Genomic DNA, 19016 nt, shown 5'->3' with positions numbered 1-19016 from the left:
TAAAACTAGTGCCCTCAAAATGGGTTGAAACCCGTGAACTAATCTGGCTCACCACGGGTTTGAACCGGGTTGGGTAGGAAAAAATGCAAAAAATTTAATGCGAGCCAATTTTGACCCAGCTCACTAAGAACCCGGCTCACATGGGTTCAACCCGTGGTGGGTCAGGTTGGCTCACCAACCCACCTATTTTTTTTAATTAAATTAAATTATTTATTCAAATCCTATTTTTTTTTATTGAAATCAAATTAATTATTCAAAATGCACAGTCTTTACTTAGTAATAGAGTCTTCTGTCTTTCCCAAAGTTTCCCTCTACAAATAAAATCCTAAGATTATAGATTGAATAATATTATAGATGGAGATAAAAAAAGAAGATACTTTAACTAATCCTACAACTATTAATGATAAATCCAAAAGAAAAACTAGAAGATAAAGAATAGTCAAGATAAACTAAAACTTATTCACTTTAAGACTTTGATCAATTTAAAATAATCACTAAGTCCCTAATTAGTATAAGATGTGATTGTTATAAAAAATATGAAAATCAGGAAAAAGAAATTAAAAGAAAGATAAAGAGAAACATTTTTTAAGTGAGATATGAGAACATGATAAATAAATGATGCAATTTTAAAAAATTATTATTATAATAGAAAATATGATAAATTATAACAAAATTATATATTTCAAAATTAATTATTGAACTCTATATATTAGTATAAAAATTATAAAGCTTAAATATATTATTATTCTTAAAATATAGTTAATTTTCAGTTGGTAAGTTATTTTTCTTAATTTTAGATCACTATAATTTTTTTAATTCATATATTATTTTCTTAGAATGTTTTTAATGTGTATTTTTTCTTACTTTCATTTTGAATTACAACCTTTGAAAAATATTTCAAAGAAATAAAAAAAGAACAAATGTTTTGCATGATACAAAACAAATAAACAACAAATATTTTATACGAATTAAAGTAAAATAGAAAAAAACAAAACCATTTATTTTTTAATAGAATCCAAAAGCACACCAACATATTTTGAAAACCAAAATAAAATACAACTAAATGTTAAAAAGTATAAATTTCCAACACTATTTTCTTCTTAATCCTCATGTTTTACCAAGAACTCTGCATTTTGCCCACCCGTAACATTGCAGTGTTATCGCAGTTGCGATGGCTTCACAAGGATGCAAGCGATGCCCTCAGCACACTACCCATCTTCAGCCGCAGCAGCACTGCCTCCACTGCCCCCTCCGCCGTCACTGCCACCACTGCCCTCTCCACAATCCCCACTTTCACGCTTTCAACTTACTCAAACCTCAATTTCAACCATGTTTCGCTCCCTTTCAGAAAACGCATCCCAATTTTCAGCCTCTGCATAATCATCATCATCATCAACAACAACAACAGCCCATTTCTTCTGATTCTCCGTAAGTTCTTCTATTCTTAGCTTTCTCTGTATACTTGGCCACTCTTTGATGGAAGTTCGGGGGAGCGGAAGGGGTTGTTCTTAAGTAAATTGGAGAAGAAGTTTGGAACTTTTGCGTTCATTTATTTCTTGTTTTAATCTTTCTTTAAATTAGAAAATGTATTTGTTTTAAATATTTGTACGGGAAATAATGAAAACAAACAACAAAATAGTTATGTTCAGTGTTTCCTGTGTAAATCTTTGAAAACAAGAAATGGAGTGAAAGTACTGGCATCTTTATAATCAAAAGGTGAAAACAGAAAATAAAACCGCCGCGGAACATCCTTTGGAGATTGTGAAAATTGGAGGAGCTTGATGAGTTTTGAAATTGAAGAATGTAATTTTCTTTTAATATTTTAGATTAGATCAATGACTTGTGCAATTTTTATGAGGGTACAGGAAGGGTTGTGATGTGGTTGTAGTTGCATGGAAATTACTGAAATTTGGGGTATATAGGGACTGCAATTGCGGCCTTAATGTGGTTGCAGAGAGCTTGGAAACACATTGTTGTGGTTGTGGATTGTTTTTGAAAATCATGGTTATGAAAGCCTTGAGATGATGAAGCTATAATTGGTGAACAAAGTTTTTAAGATTGAAAACGAGGTTGAAGGAGTGCTTCATCATGGTTTGTGTTTTTGTGGACAGCACAAATCGGATAACATGCCGAGTTAAGATGTGCAGTCCGCAGTCAATTATGTTTTGAGTGAAAAAAATATTGTTTCAGTAGAGCTCATTGATCAAAAAGTAGAGGGTTGAAGTTCTAGAAATGCAGAAAATTTACAGGATTAATTAGTAATACTATGGAATGGACAATGACTGATTGTGCATAAGTCTTTTGACTAGCCCTGGTGCCCAATCTATTTGTTTGTACTGAGGCGAGATGAAAATTATGCTTCCTACAATTTGATAAAATCTTCGGAAGAACCATGCCACAAAAGGTAGTTTTTGTAGTTGGAGAGTCTATGGGTCATATAAAACTGACACCAGAATCACATATTTCCAACGTGAGAATCAAGTCTCATACCTTGCATCTAGATTCTAATAGATTTCCAGAATAAAATAAAGGAACAACAATAGTTTGAATTATTATGGAAGAAACTCCTCTGCGTTGAATTACTGACAAATCTGTGAACGGTTATGTAAATCAATTCCGTAATTGAGCTATGTCTCTCCAATGAGAATTTTCCCTTGAGATCTCAAATGAACTATATATCACCATTCTGTTAAATGTACGAGTTTATTCTTGATATATAACTACCATGATTAGTTTGCATATTCCATTATTCTTTCTTGCCCTGAAAGAGCACAATAACAATAACTGACACTGTCTCTTGTTAATTTTTATTAGATTGTAGTTGTTATGCAGTCATGATTAACCTGAGAAATATAACTGTACATTTTTGTTTCTGCACTGTTTGATTTGTCGTTGCATCTGTTTTCTTGTTATAGACTTTTTATAGATAGGAAACAATGAAACACATTGAATCCTAGGTTTTGAGTATGACTACTTCAAGTATTCTATTTATCCTTTTTTTTTTTTATCAAGGTCGGGTAATCGATTTGATACTTTTGATTGTATCAGGATTCCACAAGAGCTGGAGCATATAGATCATGATGGTGAGGAAGAGGATGATGATCCAGTTTTTGTTCTAACCGATGAATGGAGGGAGTTCTTTGCAAAATCTGAAGCTAGGAGAAAATTGGGTAGCTAATCTATCCTTGCTCTTTCTCCTAAATGTATATGCATTTGAAATGTAGTTTATGTCGGCTAATGTGTCTAAGTGTCTGTTCTTTTCTCAACTGAACTTGCTATTTAATGGTATCGTTGGGTGAGAGGAAAGAAATGGAGGAAAAGAAAGTAAGTGAAGAAGAAAAGGAGGGAAGAGATATAGGTGAAAAATATAATGAAAATAAAGGTTGTTTGATGGAACAGACAGAAGGTAAATAATATGAAGATTAATAGTTTGAGATTGTTTAATTAATTATTAGTATTGTTTTATTCATTTATTTATTGTTACTATGATTAGAAAAGCCAAAGGTATATTTACAAACTTCTATAATCAATTATGGGTGTCCATAAAGATTATGACAGTATAAAAAAATGTTGTGGTTTGTATTTTAAGCAGCATAATTCTTTATATTCTGGTGGATGATAACTTTTCATGTTTTTCTTTGATATATTGTGCAGGAAAGGAAAAGCCTTTTAGATCCCACCATTTTTTTTAAATCTTTCTTTACCTTTTACTCTCTCAAATAACCATTTTCCACTCTTTTGCTTCCTCTCTCTCTCTCTTTCACCAAACTGACCCCGAGAGTTGAGCGTGTCAAATTCGTTTGATTCTTTGGATTCAATTTTATTTTTTCCAATTAAAATTTCCCTCAAACTCGAAGATCAAGTCGGGTCTACATAATTAGTGTGATAAAACCCAGTATAATTAAGCCCGATAAGACGATTAGAACAAAATAACTTATCAGAACCTTGATGTTGGGATATGACCACACATAGAGCCAATATATAAAGAAGTGTACCACACATTATAGGATTTAGGCATCCATAATATCCAAGTTTCTATCATGGTAACCTTCTTAAGAGTTGACATCTTGACTATTTCAACCCCACAACACTTTGTTTGATGACGAATATTTTTGTTGGTCGGAACCTACTACTGGTCAAAATCTTCCATAGGTAACTCTCACTAACTCTTTGTTCACTTGAATGGATTTGGAGGAGAGTAATTGAGTGGATTTGAAGATAAATGTTGTTTATTTGAGTGAATTTGGAGGTAAATGAGTGAATTTGGAAGCAACGTTTATGAGAATTAGTGTAGGATTTGATTGATGTGACAGATTAAAAAAATTTACTTTCAAATCCACTTTCACCTACCTCCAAATCCACTCAAATAAACAACAAAAAATTTATCTTCAAATCCTCTCAAATTCATTCAATCACTCTCCCCCAAATCTATTCAAATGAACAAAGCCTAAGAGAGACTGAATTGATAAGGCACCCAAGTACTTGTTGGGAATCCAAGTGTGAGTCTAAGTCCCACATTGGATAGAAATAAGAAAGTAGAGCACTATATAAAGATGAAAGACCCATTAACCCATTGCCTTAAGGTTTTGGGTAGAGAGTGTTGTCAATCCCTTATATGGTTGAACTCATATCTCATTAATGTTTATGACATTTAAATACTTCGAATATTTCATATTACTAAAGTGAGACTTAATATCCAAGGCCCTATCATCATGCTTAGCAATTATTAATAAATTCAGTAATGGAAATAGTTTCTAAGATTTTTTTTTATGCATGTCATGCAGAGAAAAAGAAGCAGAGCAAGAAGGGAAAGAAGTAAATATGGAGAGAAATGTTTGCTAACAATACTGTTTGGTGGTGGTCAAGTGGTTGTGGAGTTGATGTAGAGAAGGAATTTTGGCTATGCAGTGCTCTTATATTTGTAGTTCAGTTCTTGCTTTGTAAGATGGTGTCACTTTCTAAATTTCATCAACTAATGTCCGACATGTAAAGAATTTGTTCGAATTTCTCAAGTATACAAGTGATTGTGTGTTTGTATAAATCATTTCAACATTCTCTAAAACTAGAAATGCTGAATTATGTTTTAGGACTTGAAATTTGTAGGCCGAATTGAGGTGATGTCAAATTTTTACTTTTATTTTTGTTAGTTTTTTATGAGGGAACTAAAATGGTATATTGCCATTCATATAGTAGGGTATTTTTTTTTTTCAAGATAAAAGAATGATAAAACGAGTTGGTATGAGGTATCTGGGGTTTATCGTTGGTCCGTCAATAATGGATAGACATCGACTGCTATTTGAAATGCTTTTTATTCACGCGCCCCTATAATTTTTAGTTCCACCCCCATAAGTTTTAAATAATATTTTATTCTGGTTTATATGTACCGGAGATTTTCTGGAATAAACTTTCTAGATTTTTTGAAACATGATTTTCAGAACAGATTTTTCAAAACAAATTTTGAAATAGAAACGAAATTTCTGAAACAAGTTTTTCTAAACACTTGAGCTTTCTTGAATAAAATTTAAAATATTCCAAAACAGGATTTCAAGAACACATAAAATGCATTTCAAAATGAATTTTATGGAACAAGTTTGTTTTGTTTTTCTTTTGCTCAGCATTCTCTTCTTCCCAGCAGTGGTAATGGTGCAGCAACAGTGGCGTTGGTGTAGTAAGGATGTTTTGTAAGAGGGTGCAGTTAGTAATAATGAGCTGCAGGAAGAAAACCCTTTTAAAATGAACTATAAATAGATGTTTCATCATGTACTCCAAGCATTTCATGCTACACCTCTAATTTCTTAAAATACCCTTAATTAATAAGTTATTTATTTATTAATTTTATGTTTGTTGACAATTTCTGTGTCAAGCATTAACTACACCCCATTTTCTCCCTATGAAACATGTAGTCCTGCCATTCACTCATGCACCCAATTTCTCATGTATTAAAATGAAACCCTACACTCCATTTAAATTGCAGTTGTGATAATCTCTTATCTTCCTTAATATTTTTAAATTTATGTATAAAATTGTATGAGTTTATGTAGTTATATAAATTTTAATTGTTATAAATTAATTTGTATAAATTTATTAAAATTAATAAAACTATTTTAGAATAAAAAAAACTTAACCTGTATTTATCGGATATGAAAATCTGATTCTACCTATATGTGGACATTCGATGTTTTAATTTTTGGGTGTCCACATTCGATTCATGTTTGATATGCTATATAAAATTAAATATATTAGTTATTTAATTATTTTATTTATTTATAATTATTTTTAAATTTATGTATTTATAATTTAGTTACAAAATTTTTAATTGTTAAAAAATAATTTGTATAAATTTATTAGATTTAATAAAAATATTTTAGAAAAAAAAATTCTGAAACAAAGAGTCGGATATATAGATCCGAGAAAGGAGGTATCGAATATTAATATCCGATAAAGGAGGGATCAGATTTGGAGATCTGATAGAGGAGGGATCAGATATGGAGATCCGATAGAGGAGGGATTAGATATGGAGATCCGGTAGAGGAGGGATCGGATATGGAGATCCGACACGTTTATGTTGTGTGCTAAGTATATATCTATTGTGATAGAGGTATCTGGAAAACAAAGTAAGAACATAAGAAGAGGTAGAGAGTGAGAAACACAGTGAATGAAGGAGTGGAAATGGAGTTTGGTCCTCCTCCCAACGATCTCTGTTCAATATTCCATGCCAACTTTCACATTGCTTGTCAAGCCAATTGCTCTCACTGGTTTTTGTGGTATCAAAACTCTCTCCTTCGCTTTCTCTTTTCACCCTTCAATCTTTCATCCATCAATTTGCAACCTTTTCATTTGCAACAAATTGCATCATGCTCGTGTGATAGCCTGCATCAGGAGCAAGTTCTTGCAAATGCCCTCACTGTCGCTGACCCATCACTCTCTTAATCCCCACCGAACACTCTCTCAGCCAGTGTCATGATCCTGAAATTGCTCAGATTCTCTCCAAAATTCATACTTATAATTGTGTCTTTGGTGGCCAACCCTCCTCTATTTTTTAGGTGCCCATCTTCTTTCTTCTTGTTTTCTTTCATTTTTATTGTACTATTTTGTGAAATTGATTCCGAATGGTGATTATAGAGAGTGCAAGATCTTCCTTTACTTGCACAGGCTGCTTCGGGAGTTCCTAAACCCTCAAAGATCCCTTCTCTGTGTGGTTGGAGTGTGCTTAGTGCAACCAAGGAGAGGGAATAACAAAAGAAAGAAGAGAGAAAGTGAGATGCAAAATATTGCAAAATGTGCATATGGGTGAAGGAAAATATTTTCTGAATAATATCTGACATCCTGAAGAATCTTTGACCATTTAATTTATTAAATGTTAACAAAGAATAGGTAAAATTGTCATTTTGAAAATATTTGAAAGTATATGATGAAGTGCTTCGAGGTGCAAGATGAAACACCCCTATAAATATTGATCTCTCAATAAGGGGTGAACTGGATTGATGATTAATCGCCATCAACATGAAAACAAATTATTTATTTTATATATTAATTTAAACAGGTAAATTTAATGAAAAATATAAAATATAACAATTATTTACTTTAAATGTTAGTTAAATATTACTCCTCTAATACTAAAATCTGTCTTTTAAACACTGTATCCCTTTTTATTATTGGAGTCAAAGCAAATTTGTAAGAGTAGCCCACAAATTATTTTCTTCAAAACTAGTAGGAGACCCGCCTGTACCGACCTCTTTATTTTGTTTTGTGTGATAATTGAAAATATTTTTAAAATAATCTATAAACTTATTAATCAATATATTAAGACAATAATTTTTAATTATTATTATTTTTTTATATTTCTAAAGTTGTAAAATTTTATAGTCATATTTATAAATGGATGGATTCTTAAAATACTTAAATCTATAGACAATAACTTACAAGGACGGTTATAAATCACAAATTGTTCTTAGTTTTCAAGATTTTGAAATTATACATTTTTCATCTGACTCTTCCATTCATGGAGGGATAAGAGATGTATGTCATACATACGCATGGGTTGAGTGTTTTTTTTTATTTTAAAAAAAGTATACATAATATGAAAGATAGTAGAAATATTTAATGGGTGACATTTTCTAAATTAAGAAAGATAATAAGAATATTTAATGAGTGATATTTGCGTTAATCAAGAAAGATAGTAAGGACATTTCGGATAGAGCATTTGAATGTATGAAAATTCAAAAACAAAAAAATGCAACCACTAATCTACACTTAAAATATTTGAATAATTTTTTTTATTTTTTTATTTAAATTAAAAATAAAAATTATTAAAATACTCCTATATTTAAAGTATGTTATTTGTATGAATAAGATATTTTTATCAAACTAAAATTTGGTATATTTTAAGAGGTTAGAAAAGTTAGCAATATATATATATATATATATATATATATATATATAATAAAAGAATTATATAAACTAATATGCCTGTTTATGAGCTTATATTCTTTCCGGACAAAAGGTTACGTTGTGTTATTCATTTTACACGAGTCAAAAGGTTAGGTTGGAAATTATTCTAAGTAGTTTGGTGTTCAAGAAGTTAGGTATGACAATATAGAATTTAATTCATTATACTCTGTCCCTAGAAAATGGAAAGAAGATAAAAAAAGTTAGAAGAGAAAATTTTAATGATTTATTTATGAAGTTATATTTTAATTGAAAAATAATGTAAGAGTTTTATTATACTTTTAGTTAAGTTTATGCTTCTAAATTTTTATTTAATTAAAACGATTTAACTAATAAAATAGATGCCCTATACTTCTAAACCTATTTAATTTGTCAAAAATAAATATCGTTTGTCATTTCTTTTTTGTTTTAACTGTTATGATTAAGACAAAAGGTCTATTCTAAAAATTTGTCCAAAAATTAAATCAGGAAACTGAAACCGTTTTATATTTCAAAATGTCAACATAAAGAAATAGACTTTGACGCGATGTTATGAACGTAAGAAACCAAAGATTTTAATTAGTGTCAGGCCATAAACCGAGTGAAGCCAAATTCTTGGTTGTTGCAACAAATTCTTCCACATGGTTATGTTCTTACGGAACAAACAAACCCTATAAAAATTATTTTCTCTTCACAACTTCTTCATTATTTGGTATCCGTCCGCTCAGTTTCTTATTCTATGATGGAAGGGGAGATGTTTATAAAAGATTTATCCACGCTCAAGTAAGTATTTGGTAAGAAATTCCAATCAAAATATGAACTAAATGCAAAAGTAAAGTCAAACTATCATTAAAATAATATTTATAGGTGTATCTCGTTAACCATAGACTCCATTTGAATGGGCCACAATTATGGACTCATTGATAACTGGCATCATGTATATTTAAGTTGTAGGCCTTGGTTAGCATAGCCAAGGGGTCTTCTACCATATACATTACACCAGTCTCACAGTCTTTTTAAGCCTTGAAGGTATGCAAAGAGTGCAATTACTCTACCTGTATTCGAAGTGTGGTGTTGGTGTCGGTATTCGGTAGTCAGAATGCTTGAATTTGCAAAAGCAATTTTACAAAGAAAATTTGTTATCTTTGGTCATAACACTACGGGTATAGTAGCCTCGCAAGTGTGGCACAAAAGTTCAAGCGACGATTTGGCAATGGTTGCGAGGGTTTGAGAAAAAGTGGTTACATTATGGAGGAACGAAGGGTTTAAGGGATTGATTGGGATGGGTCTGGCCCATTAGGTTTGGAAATTCAACCATCATCACCATGTTATAAATAGAAGTGGGTAGGACATACCTCATCACCAAGTTACTCGAGTTGTTTGTTATGGTTTGTGCCTTCCAGAAAAGTGTGTTGTTGAAGTGCAGATAATTATCTCGTCTTTAAAAGGTATGTTGGGGTCTGATAGTAGTAGTAGTATTGGAAGCCATCTATCGATCTCTTCGGACACAACATCCTCTATAGAGTTGGGAGTGAGCTCATAACTTATTAGAGAAAACAAGGTTGATCCCCTTAAAGAACTTGTTGGGTCTAAATGGAAAGCAAGGGAGGGGAATGACACGGTTGACACTATGGTTCAGACCTAGAAGTCGTACTATAGGTGGGCTCACCTACTCGAGTCTTGCTCTCATAGCATTTACATCTTTAGGCACAAGGTGTTGGAGGATGCGTTTCGTTGAAAAGAGTATGTGCCATTAACTATGTCTCCCATTGCAAGGAAAGTTGTGAGGATGATTTCATTTATGTTTATACAAATATTTTTATCCAACTTTTTATCCAGTTACCATTCTATGAGTTCATGATGGGTGTTCTTCATCTTTTGAATGTGGTGACAACACAACTACACCCTAACGGGTGGGGGTGTATTCTAACACGATAGTAAAATAATAATCCTCGTTCTACAATAGAAAGGTGAATCTATTGTACAGTTTGGTTTTGAACCTAATTAGAGTTCAAACAAGTTTAAATTGATGAATTCAAATTGTTCAAAGTGTTACCAAAGTATCAGAATCACTTCTGATGAAATCACTTTCAAAACCACCAATTTTGAGTCATTTTCTTAGTGTAGAGTTGAACATTAGGTGTTGTTTTGATGAATTGGTTTTAAATTTCAATTTGGCTTGCAACAACACTTGGTTCAGTTATTTAAAATGGAACTAAATAATAAAAGGAAGTAAAGCAAAATGATAAAAAGGATTCTGAACCGTGCAGCCTAGTAAAAAACAAAAAACACCAAAACTGGTTTTCTTTGAGGCATTTCATCAAACACCTTCTATTTTTATCAAACATTTTTAATGTAAGATCCGCAAAAATAAGGGTTTTAAAAATAAAGTAGTTGAAAGAAAATAGGAGATATAATTTTGGTGGGATTAGATATTAAGAAAAAGATATTATTATTATTAGTTATTCTAGATATTTCAAATTATATATTGAGATTTTATATATAATTAGATATTATGGCTAGATAATAATAATATATATTATTGATAGACTCATAATAAATTAGAATAAACTGTATTATTATAAGTGAGAAAATATTAGAGATAGAGTTGGGTGGATTCATAAACATTAAGATATAGAGAAAGGGGTAGTTTGGTGTTTAAAAATCCTAGAAACTCTAAATCAAAGAAAGAAAACAAATGAAGAAAGGAGATGGGCGTTTTGGGAGAAGAAGAGAGAGATCAACGAAAAACTCTTAGTGTAAAGAAAGATTTGTAGTGTTTTAAGGTTGTAAATAAAGCCTTATGATTGACCAAGGTATGGGAAAACTTACCTTTGTTTGTTTATGGTTGTATGTTGTATGTGTTTTTGGTTATTTTGGATTGATAATACTTGTTGATGCATGTTTATATGATTATGATTATGATTATATGTTGATATTGTTGGGCAAGAGTTTGTGTATGCATAGGCATAGGGTTTACGTAATATTTGTGTTGGGTTTTCCCTATGAATCTATGTATGGTTTGTTGGGTATCCCAATAGAGGGTTTGATGCTAAGGGAGAACAAAGTTATGATGTTTGGGATTTTCATGCAAATATATGTTTTAAGTGTTGGGTTATTGGGATCCCTTCCTATGTGGAGAACAGGCCAAATAATGTGGACTATTATGTTTCACTTTGTTTTAGTGGAGATGAGTTAGATTAGTAGGACATATTAAAGTCGTTTGAAGAGAGGGAAAAACTAAGTGAGAGAGAAAGGAAGAGAAGAAGTAATTTCTGCATAACATGTAACCTGCACTAGTGTTTTCGTTGTTGAGAAGTCGTTCACCGCTTGATCGACGGTGGATTCCAGACGTATGGTTATTCATTCTGACCATTCGGATCGTCAATTGGAGGTCTAGTTTGGTAGAAAACAACCTCGCGTCAACAACTCTGTTTTGGAGAATTTCCTAAAATGTGCATTGGTGTTTTCGTCGTTGTGTTGTCATTCACCTTTGGATCGGACTGAACATAGGTGCTTCCTTTTGCCTTGTGTGCATTGGAAGAAGATGATCTATATACGGGAGGCTACAAATATCCTGTAGGGGAGGCTATAGGTGGGTTGTACGAGCGACTACAATTGGTGAGGTAGGATACAGGGGTGAGATGAACTCTTTACACTATGGTATTGTGGTACGGTGATGCTCATGGTGTTGTTCATGACTGGGATAGTCATGATGATGATGTATCTACTATAATGATCATGATACTTGAGATGCTCCAAGTTATGTTATGTTGATAGTGGTGTTACTATAATGGTTGTAGTAAGTAGTTAGCATGAGTTCTAATGAGTGGATAGACTAAGGGTCTATGCGTGAGATGTTAGTGATGACATCAAGGATCAATGATTGAAGTTCAAGGATCAGAGATCGAGGATCGAGTAATTCAGTATAATTGAATTATTTATGTTAGAGGATTAGGAATCCTATTATTGTTACTACTATGTATGAAGTGTTTGATTATGGTTGATATAATCAGAAGGTATGTATCTTGTTGATTGTTTGATTATGGTTGGTATAATCAGAAGGTATGGATCTTGTTGTGTGTTTGATTATGGTTAATATAATCAATGCGTATGTTTCTTGGTGTTATGATTGTTTTATCGGTAGCTTACCCCATACATGTTTGTGTTTGTGTGTTTGGGAATGAAATTATCGACGATGATCGTATAATGCGTTATACGTTAGCAGATAATGTTACAGATGTTTCAGAGGTATGATTGACTCGAGAGAGGATGAGGAATAACCTTGGGATTCATTCAAAGCTATTTTTCTTACAAGTTAAGACAATATAATTGGAGTATTTCCTTCGTTATTTTATTACTCTAAATAATGTAATGGGATAAAGTTTTCTTTAAGTACGTTTCCGTGCTATGATAAATTTTGAATTTTACCGATCTTTAATACCCCATGACATCCTAGAAGTCGGGGTGTTACAGAGTTAGAGTAATTTCAACCTACATTTTGATTTCTTTACTTTCTTAATCTGTTTTAGAACCATTCCTAAGATCTAATTGTGTGCCTCCTTCATTTCAATACCCTTTTTCATTGCTTTTAAGATCTTTGGCTTCTTAAGTGTTAATTTTAGAACCAATTTCTACTGCAAAATCTGGTGCAGCTAACTAATATGTTTTGTGACTTTTTGGATGATTTCAATGGAGGTGTGAAGTCCTTTTGGAGTATTCAAGTGGCAGAAACCTCCTCCTACCAAGGCAACATCTAAGAAAGTGGAGAGGAACCTGAATTTGGAACAAAGAAGTGATTGTCCAGCAAGCAAAAGAGTGAAAATTGGCAACTCCTATAGCCAAATTTTGAGAGACCAAAAAGGGAAACTAGTTTTTGTATTTTGTCTTTAATTGGTAATTCATATGTTGTGCTTTAGGGTGATAAAAAAAAAAGAACGCCATATGATTTAGCTTAATAAAATTTTGATATAGGTATCTTATAAAAGAAAAATATAAGAATATATTAGTAATATGATAAGAGGTGTCAAAGAATGAAGTTCATAATAAAAAGTAGTATGGTGTAACTAATATATATAGAAATTGTAGTTGCACCTAGCCATGCATAGTGAATAACTTCTCTAATAAATTATGCATTAACAATTTTTTTATGATCATTTAGTCTAAATATGTCTTTCTTCATTTCTATTGGGAAAAATGACTCCGATGACTTTAGTTTTAGGTATGAAGAGAGGTAGTTGCACCATTCAGGAAGATTGAGATGAAACAATTTTGAAGGAGTATATTGAATGGCAATTTTCCCTTGACATTTCTTTTTAGGTGCGACAGATTCATTTGTATTATTCATCTTTTTCCTTTTAGATAGATTGGAATCCTAAAACTTCATTAATTAAATAAGTTAGCTAATAGATCAAACATGTTCATAAATATGAATGAATATAGTTGTATAAACATACCTCATTAACAACTTGCATGAGATTGATTAGCCATGCCACAAAGGTACCTATGTCTTGTCCTATTTTCATCATGTCATCATCAAGATTAGGTATAGACAAGAATACATTTGGCTCTAGAGCAATATTACACTAACTTTTACATGTCTATTAGGTAGACGTCTACCATGTAATGTATCGCTTTTAAAATTTTGCAATTTCCCATGGGCAACCAAGTAAAGTAATGGTGATGATACAAACAATTTCTCATGTAGTTATATCATTCTTGCTTTATATGGTATTGACATGTTGATTATTGGAGCTAATATGGTAGAAATTAATAAGTTCAAAAAACAATTGTCAAAATTTTTTTAAATGAAGGATCTTGGTCAAGCCAAAAAAATTCTTGGTTTGAGAATCTTCAAGGATAAACCTGAAGGTATTTTTGAACTTATATTAGAGAAATATATAGAAAAATTTATTAGTAGATTCAATGTTGAAAATGCTAAAACTAGGAATACAACTTTGGAAACTCCCTTACAGTTTTCAAAAGGGCAATCTTCTATGACACATGAAGAAGAAAGTTACATGACAAAAGTTTCATATGCATCTACAGTAGGGAGCTTGATATATGCTATGAGTTACATTAAACTTGACATAACACATGTAGGGGAGTTGTGAGTAGGTTTCTATCAAATTTCGAAAAGAAGAATTGGGAAGGTGTGAAGTGGATATTAACATATTTGAAGGGAACTTTAAAAATGCATTTGTCTTTTAGAAGAAGTAATCTAACTTTACAAGGATTTTTTGATGGAGACTTGGGAGGAGATTTGGATGGTACAAAGAGCACAATAAGTTACATTTTTACGTTGGGTGGTACAACTATCAGTTGGAAGTCTAAAATTCAAGGAAAAGTCTCTCTCTCAACCACTGAAGTTGAGTATGTCGGTATCTCAAAAGCAACAAAGGAGATGATATGATTGAAGAACCTTCTAAAAGAATTAGGGAAAGAGCAAGATGACCCTTCATTGTTTAGTGATTATCATAGTTCTATATATCTTGCTAAAAGTACAATCTTCATTGCTAAAAATACAATTCTTTACTCTAGATGCAACCACATTAAAGTGAAGTGTCATTTTATAAAAAAATTGATAAATGATGAAGACTTGTCTTTATCGAAGATTCCATGTGTAGACAATGCAGCTGATATGTTGTCCAAGATTATCACAACAAATAATTTGAGGCTTTGTATTGCCGCAATTGGCCTTCAAGAATAATTGATGATGAAGACAACTATAATAGGTGATAATGTAAATCAAGCTCTAAGTAACAAAATTGTTAGTATTATGGAGCTTAATTTAGTCTCACCTTACTTTATACTGTGAGATGTTGTTATCTATTTAGCTATATACGTAGCCATTTGTAAGCTTGAAAGATACACCAAAATAAATATACTTCCTAATATAGCTATATACGTAGACATTTGTATGCTGAACTACGTTAAATTCTTATGTCGTTTATTCTTCTCTTTCTTATTTTATTGTCTTGTACCTAATAGAGTCAAGGTTTATAGACCTAGACAACTGATATTAAGTGAAATGTTACTTTTTAATGGGATATACTCAATATAAATCTTTCAAAATGTGCTTAAACATTACTTATAATCATTTTTTAAAAGGCAAGAATAATTTGGCTATAATAATGGATTTTGCATTTGTCATTGGTTATAATAATTTAAGAACTTCCTTCTTGTTACTTTTATGTATTTTTATATACTATAATCATACTTGATACCTAAAGATGACATTACAAGTTTCATTAGTGCAAAAACAGGAACATAATAAGTCATGTGGTGGCAAAGTTGTATTTATGGTAAGACTTTTTATGCTGGTTATCACTAGAACTAGTATAAAAGTGGATGTTGAGGGCATTTTACTAATAAATTAGAAGACTTTCTACCTGATTATACCTAGACCCGACATAAAAAAGTTTGAGTGATGATATTTTTGTAATATATTAAAAGAGTTCTTATACTAGTTAAACCTATAAAAAGTGGAAAGGTGGCATTTTGTAATATATTAGAAGACTTTCTATGTTAGTTCATCAATCAATGTAACCGACATAGTATACCCACAACCCTTTTCCTACTATTGTTTTTCTCACTATTATGTTCTCTAAACTCTCTTCTTCTTAATCTTCTCCAAACTCTTTGTCTGAGTTGTGGTTAGGGTTCTCTTTGTCGCAAGATGGAAAAATTTGAGCAAGGGGGATATGTGTCATTAGAGATGACCTTGGGCGAAGGCGAGTGTGAGATGGTGCTCTGGCTGTAGGAGTGATGAATGGCGGTGTTGGTGTGCAATGGTCACTGGCGGTGGCGGAGATTTGGGGTGTTTGGAGAAGAAGAAGAAGTAAACCATTATGTGATGAGGGAGAAACTCGACCGTAGTGACTCCAATGAGTCACCAATTCTGGCGAGGTTGAGCGATAGTAGCTCGTAACCGGTTAACGCCCCTCTTGATCGTGCAACAACGGTGCCAGTGGTGGAGGTAAGCATTGTTACAATGTGGAAGAGTGGTCGTCGCAGATGAAGAAGAAGAAACGTTTTGACATCGACAAAGAGTCCTCCTCCGATGGTGTGACCAATGACGATGATGTCAAATTGAGTTGTTGCTCCGATCACATTTGGCGAAGACAGCAAGAGAGGAGTTTGTAATAGAGAAGAATAAATCTTTTCCCTAACTGAAGGAAGTTATAACAATTTTAGAATAATTGGTAAATTTTATATTGTCTACATAAAAAACTTTTTTAGGCATACAAAGGTTTGTCTGCATGTTTAAAGACTAACTTTTGATGAATATAAAAAGTGTGCAATATATATTTCACATTTATGTTAGTTTTAAAAACTTTAGTCCTGAAAATCTTTTACTAGATAAATTATATAATATATAATTTGATGCGTTGTTAGTTTGAGGCATTACAAATTGCTCTAACATATAGGCTAAATTAATTAAACATTGTTAAAAATATAACCTTAAGTCATTAAACTACTAGTCATAAAAAACTATTATAAACATAATTATCTTAAAAGCTAAATCACATAAAATAAATATTTACGTACAAATTTATTAATATATCTACTAGTAATATATAGAGAGAGGTCACTAGTAAAAAAATAAGGATTTTAACTCGTCCATTTGACATTGATTTTGTCGCAACCGAAGCATAAAATGACGCGGTGACATTTTTGTAATTATCACAAACGTATATGCCTCGGTTTAAAAAGAACTGATGCCTAAAGATTTCTACGAACTCGGTTGTTTAGAGAACCAAGGAATAAAATAACTGAATTTTTTTTATAGACTATAGGCCGCGGTTCTTTATAGAACCGAGGCGATAGAGACTTATTGCCTAAGTTAAAAAAATAACTGAGGTAATAACATGCGTTTATATTTAAATTTTGCGAACATGGGCATTTTTAGACAGAGTCATCTTCTGCACCGCTGCTTTCTCTCGTCTTTGATTTTAAGACCACCATCTTCAACATTTCTTCCAATTTTTCTTTCATTTTTCATTGATTAAGTGCTTATGAATGATTTTATTTCATTTTGATTGATTGATTGTGCATAGGTGCTCTTCGAATAGACGTTTTGGGATGTTCATTTCGTTTCGTTTCAACCCCAAACTCACCTTCAAGGTTAGATCCGTTTTAGGGTTTTCATGTTTTCGTTTGGTTATTTGTTGGACAGTGTTTTGTGTGTAGTGTTTTCTGGACAACGTTTCATGTTTTCTGGTTTCCAATAAATAGATTACAACATTTTTTGGACAGTGTTTTGCTTGCAGATCTGTTTATGTGTTTGTTTTTGTGTTTCTGGGATTATGTAGTATAGTTTATGTGATCTGAAATGGTTATAGAAACGATCAATTTGTTTTTTTTAAATACTTTAGACAGCGGTTCTGGAAAAATCTGAGGCAAAAAAGGGTCTATTGTCTCGGTTCTAGATCCAACCGAGGCAATAAACCCATTTTTTTTTTGCTTTACAGCTTTGGGTTTTTTGAATCAAGACAAAAAGTCTCAACTTTTTACCTCGCCTAAATATACATCGATTCTGCAACCGCTGTCATAAAGCCAAAACAACTGAGACAATATCCTTTCATTAGTGTAAACATTACAGTATTTTATAAAATTTTGTAGGTACATGATTCATACTCATATTCGAGATGTTAACAAGGTTGAAATTCATAAGGGAACTAACTCATAGATTTTGGATTGGAGAAATTTTAATTTTTTCCAATATAAAAAGCAGACTTATTTTCAAATTATTAATTACTTGAAAATTTTATAAAATATAAAATATTCAAACAAATTTTCATTTTAAAAACTATTCTTAGAAAATGCATAATAATTTTAAATTATTTTAGTTTAAAAATAGTTTTAAAAAGGTTATCCATTTGAAATTTAATTTCAAATTAATTTATAGGTATTTAATTTATTTTCTTATAAACAATTCCCCTTTAATTATTTAAATTTAGATTATAATGTTTCAAATTAATTCTTCTAAAAAATATGGATTTGTTCCGGTATTCGATAGTTTCACGTCATTTTGAGATCAATAATTGTAACATCTCATTTTTTAACAGTAAAATACTACTAAAATTAAATATTACATATAAGATAATGGAACCACTATAATAAAAACAAACCTACGAATGATAAGATCTATACTTGTAGAATCATCTGACTTCACAACTTCTTCACCCTCACCTCTAACAGGAACAACTGAAAAGACTGTATCCCTAAGCTCACACCATTAAGGTGATCATCACAAAGAGAAAACAACACAATAGATAACACATAAGCAAGGGTAAGCTAGTGGTAAAAGAGTTCATCATAACACAATAAACATTCAATCATACATTATATTATACACATAATAAATATACATCATAATCATATCACAACCTTAGACTAACTCCTCCAGACATGGTATGAATGTTGAACTATGGTGGTTCATGCATTTGTGGTAGCCTATATTGTTCTACAGAGTCATTGCCAATGAGTTTCACTCTACCACAATCACAAAGTTAGTCCTCAAACGCCCTTTTGTACTCTAGAGAAAGGCCCCTCAGGTTAAGACCTCCTGTTACTCTCCACGACAT

The 19016-nt window shown here is 31.8% G+C and overlaps 1 protein-coding gene across 1 annotated transcript; it reads left to right on the top strand.

The window, feature by feature from the left end:
• Positions 1–1099: 1099 nt before the first annotated feature.
• LOC148191688 (uncharacterized) lies at positions 1100–5137 on the top strand. The gene is made up of 3 exons (XM_088100891.1): positions 1100–1428; positions 3049–3170; positions 4785–5137. Exons 1-3 carry the CDS (start codon positions 1172–1174, stop codon positions 4817–4819), a joined length of 414 nt encoding a protein of 137 aa, XP_087957017.1. The 5' UTR covers positions 1100–1171; the 3' UTR covers positions 4820–5137.
• Positions 5138–19016: the final 13879 nt, after the last annotated feature.

The sequence above is a fragment of the Vigna umbellata genome, chromosome 10 (assembly GCF_029865625.1).
Source record: "Vigna umbellata cultivar VRB3 chromosome 10, Vumbellata_1.0, whole genome shotgun sequence".
Classification (NCBI taxonomy): Eukaryota; Viridiplantae; Streptophyta; class Magnoliopsida; order Fabales; family Fabaceae; genus Vigna; species Vigna umbellata.
The sequence above is the reverse complement of the archived record's forward strand: the minus strand, read 5'-3'. Positions and strand labels throughout refer to the sequence as shown.

Coding starts and splice junctions, on each gene's coding strand:
- LOC148191688 (XM_088100891.1), top strand. CDS start 1,172: ATGGCTTCACAAGGATGCAAGCGATGCCCTCAGCACACTACCCATCTT. Junction 1,429..3,048: donor CCCATTTCTTCTGATTCTCC/GTAAGTTCTTCT, acceptor TGATTGTATCAG/GATTCCACAAGAGCTGGAGC. Junction 3,171..4,784: donor TGAAGCTAGGAGAAAATTGG/GTAGCTAATCTA, acceptor CATGTCATGCAG/AGAAAAAGAAGCAGAGCAAG.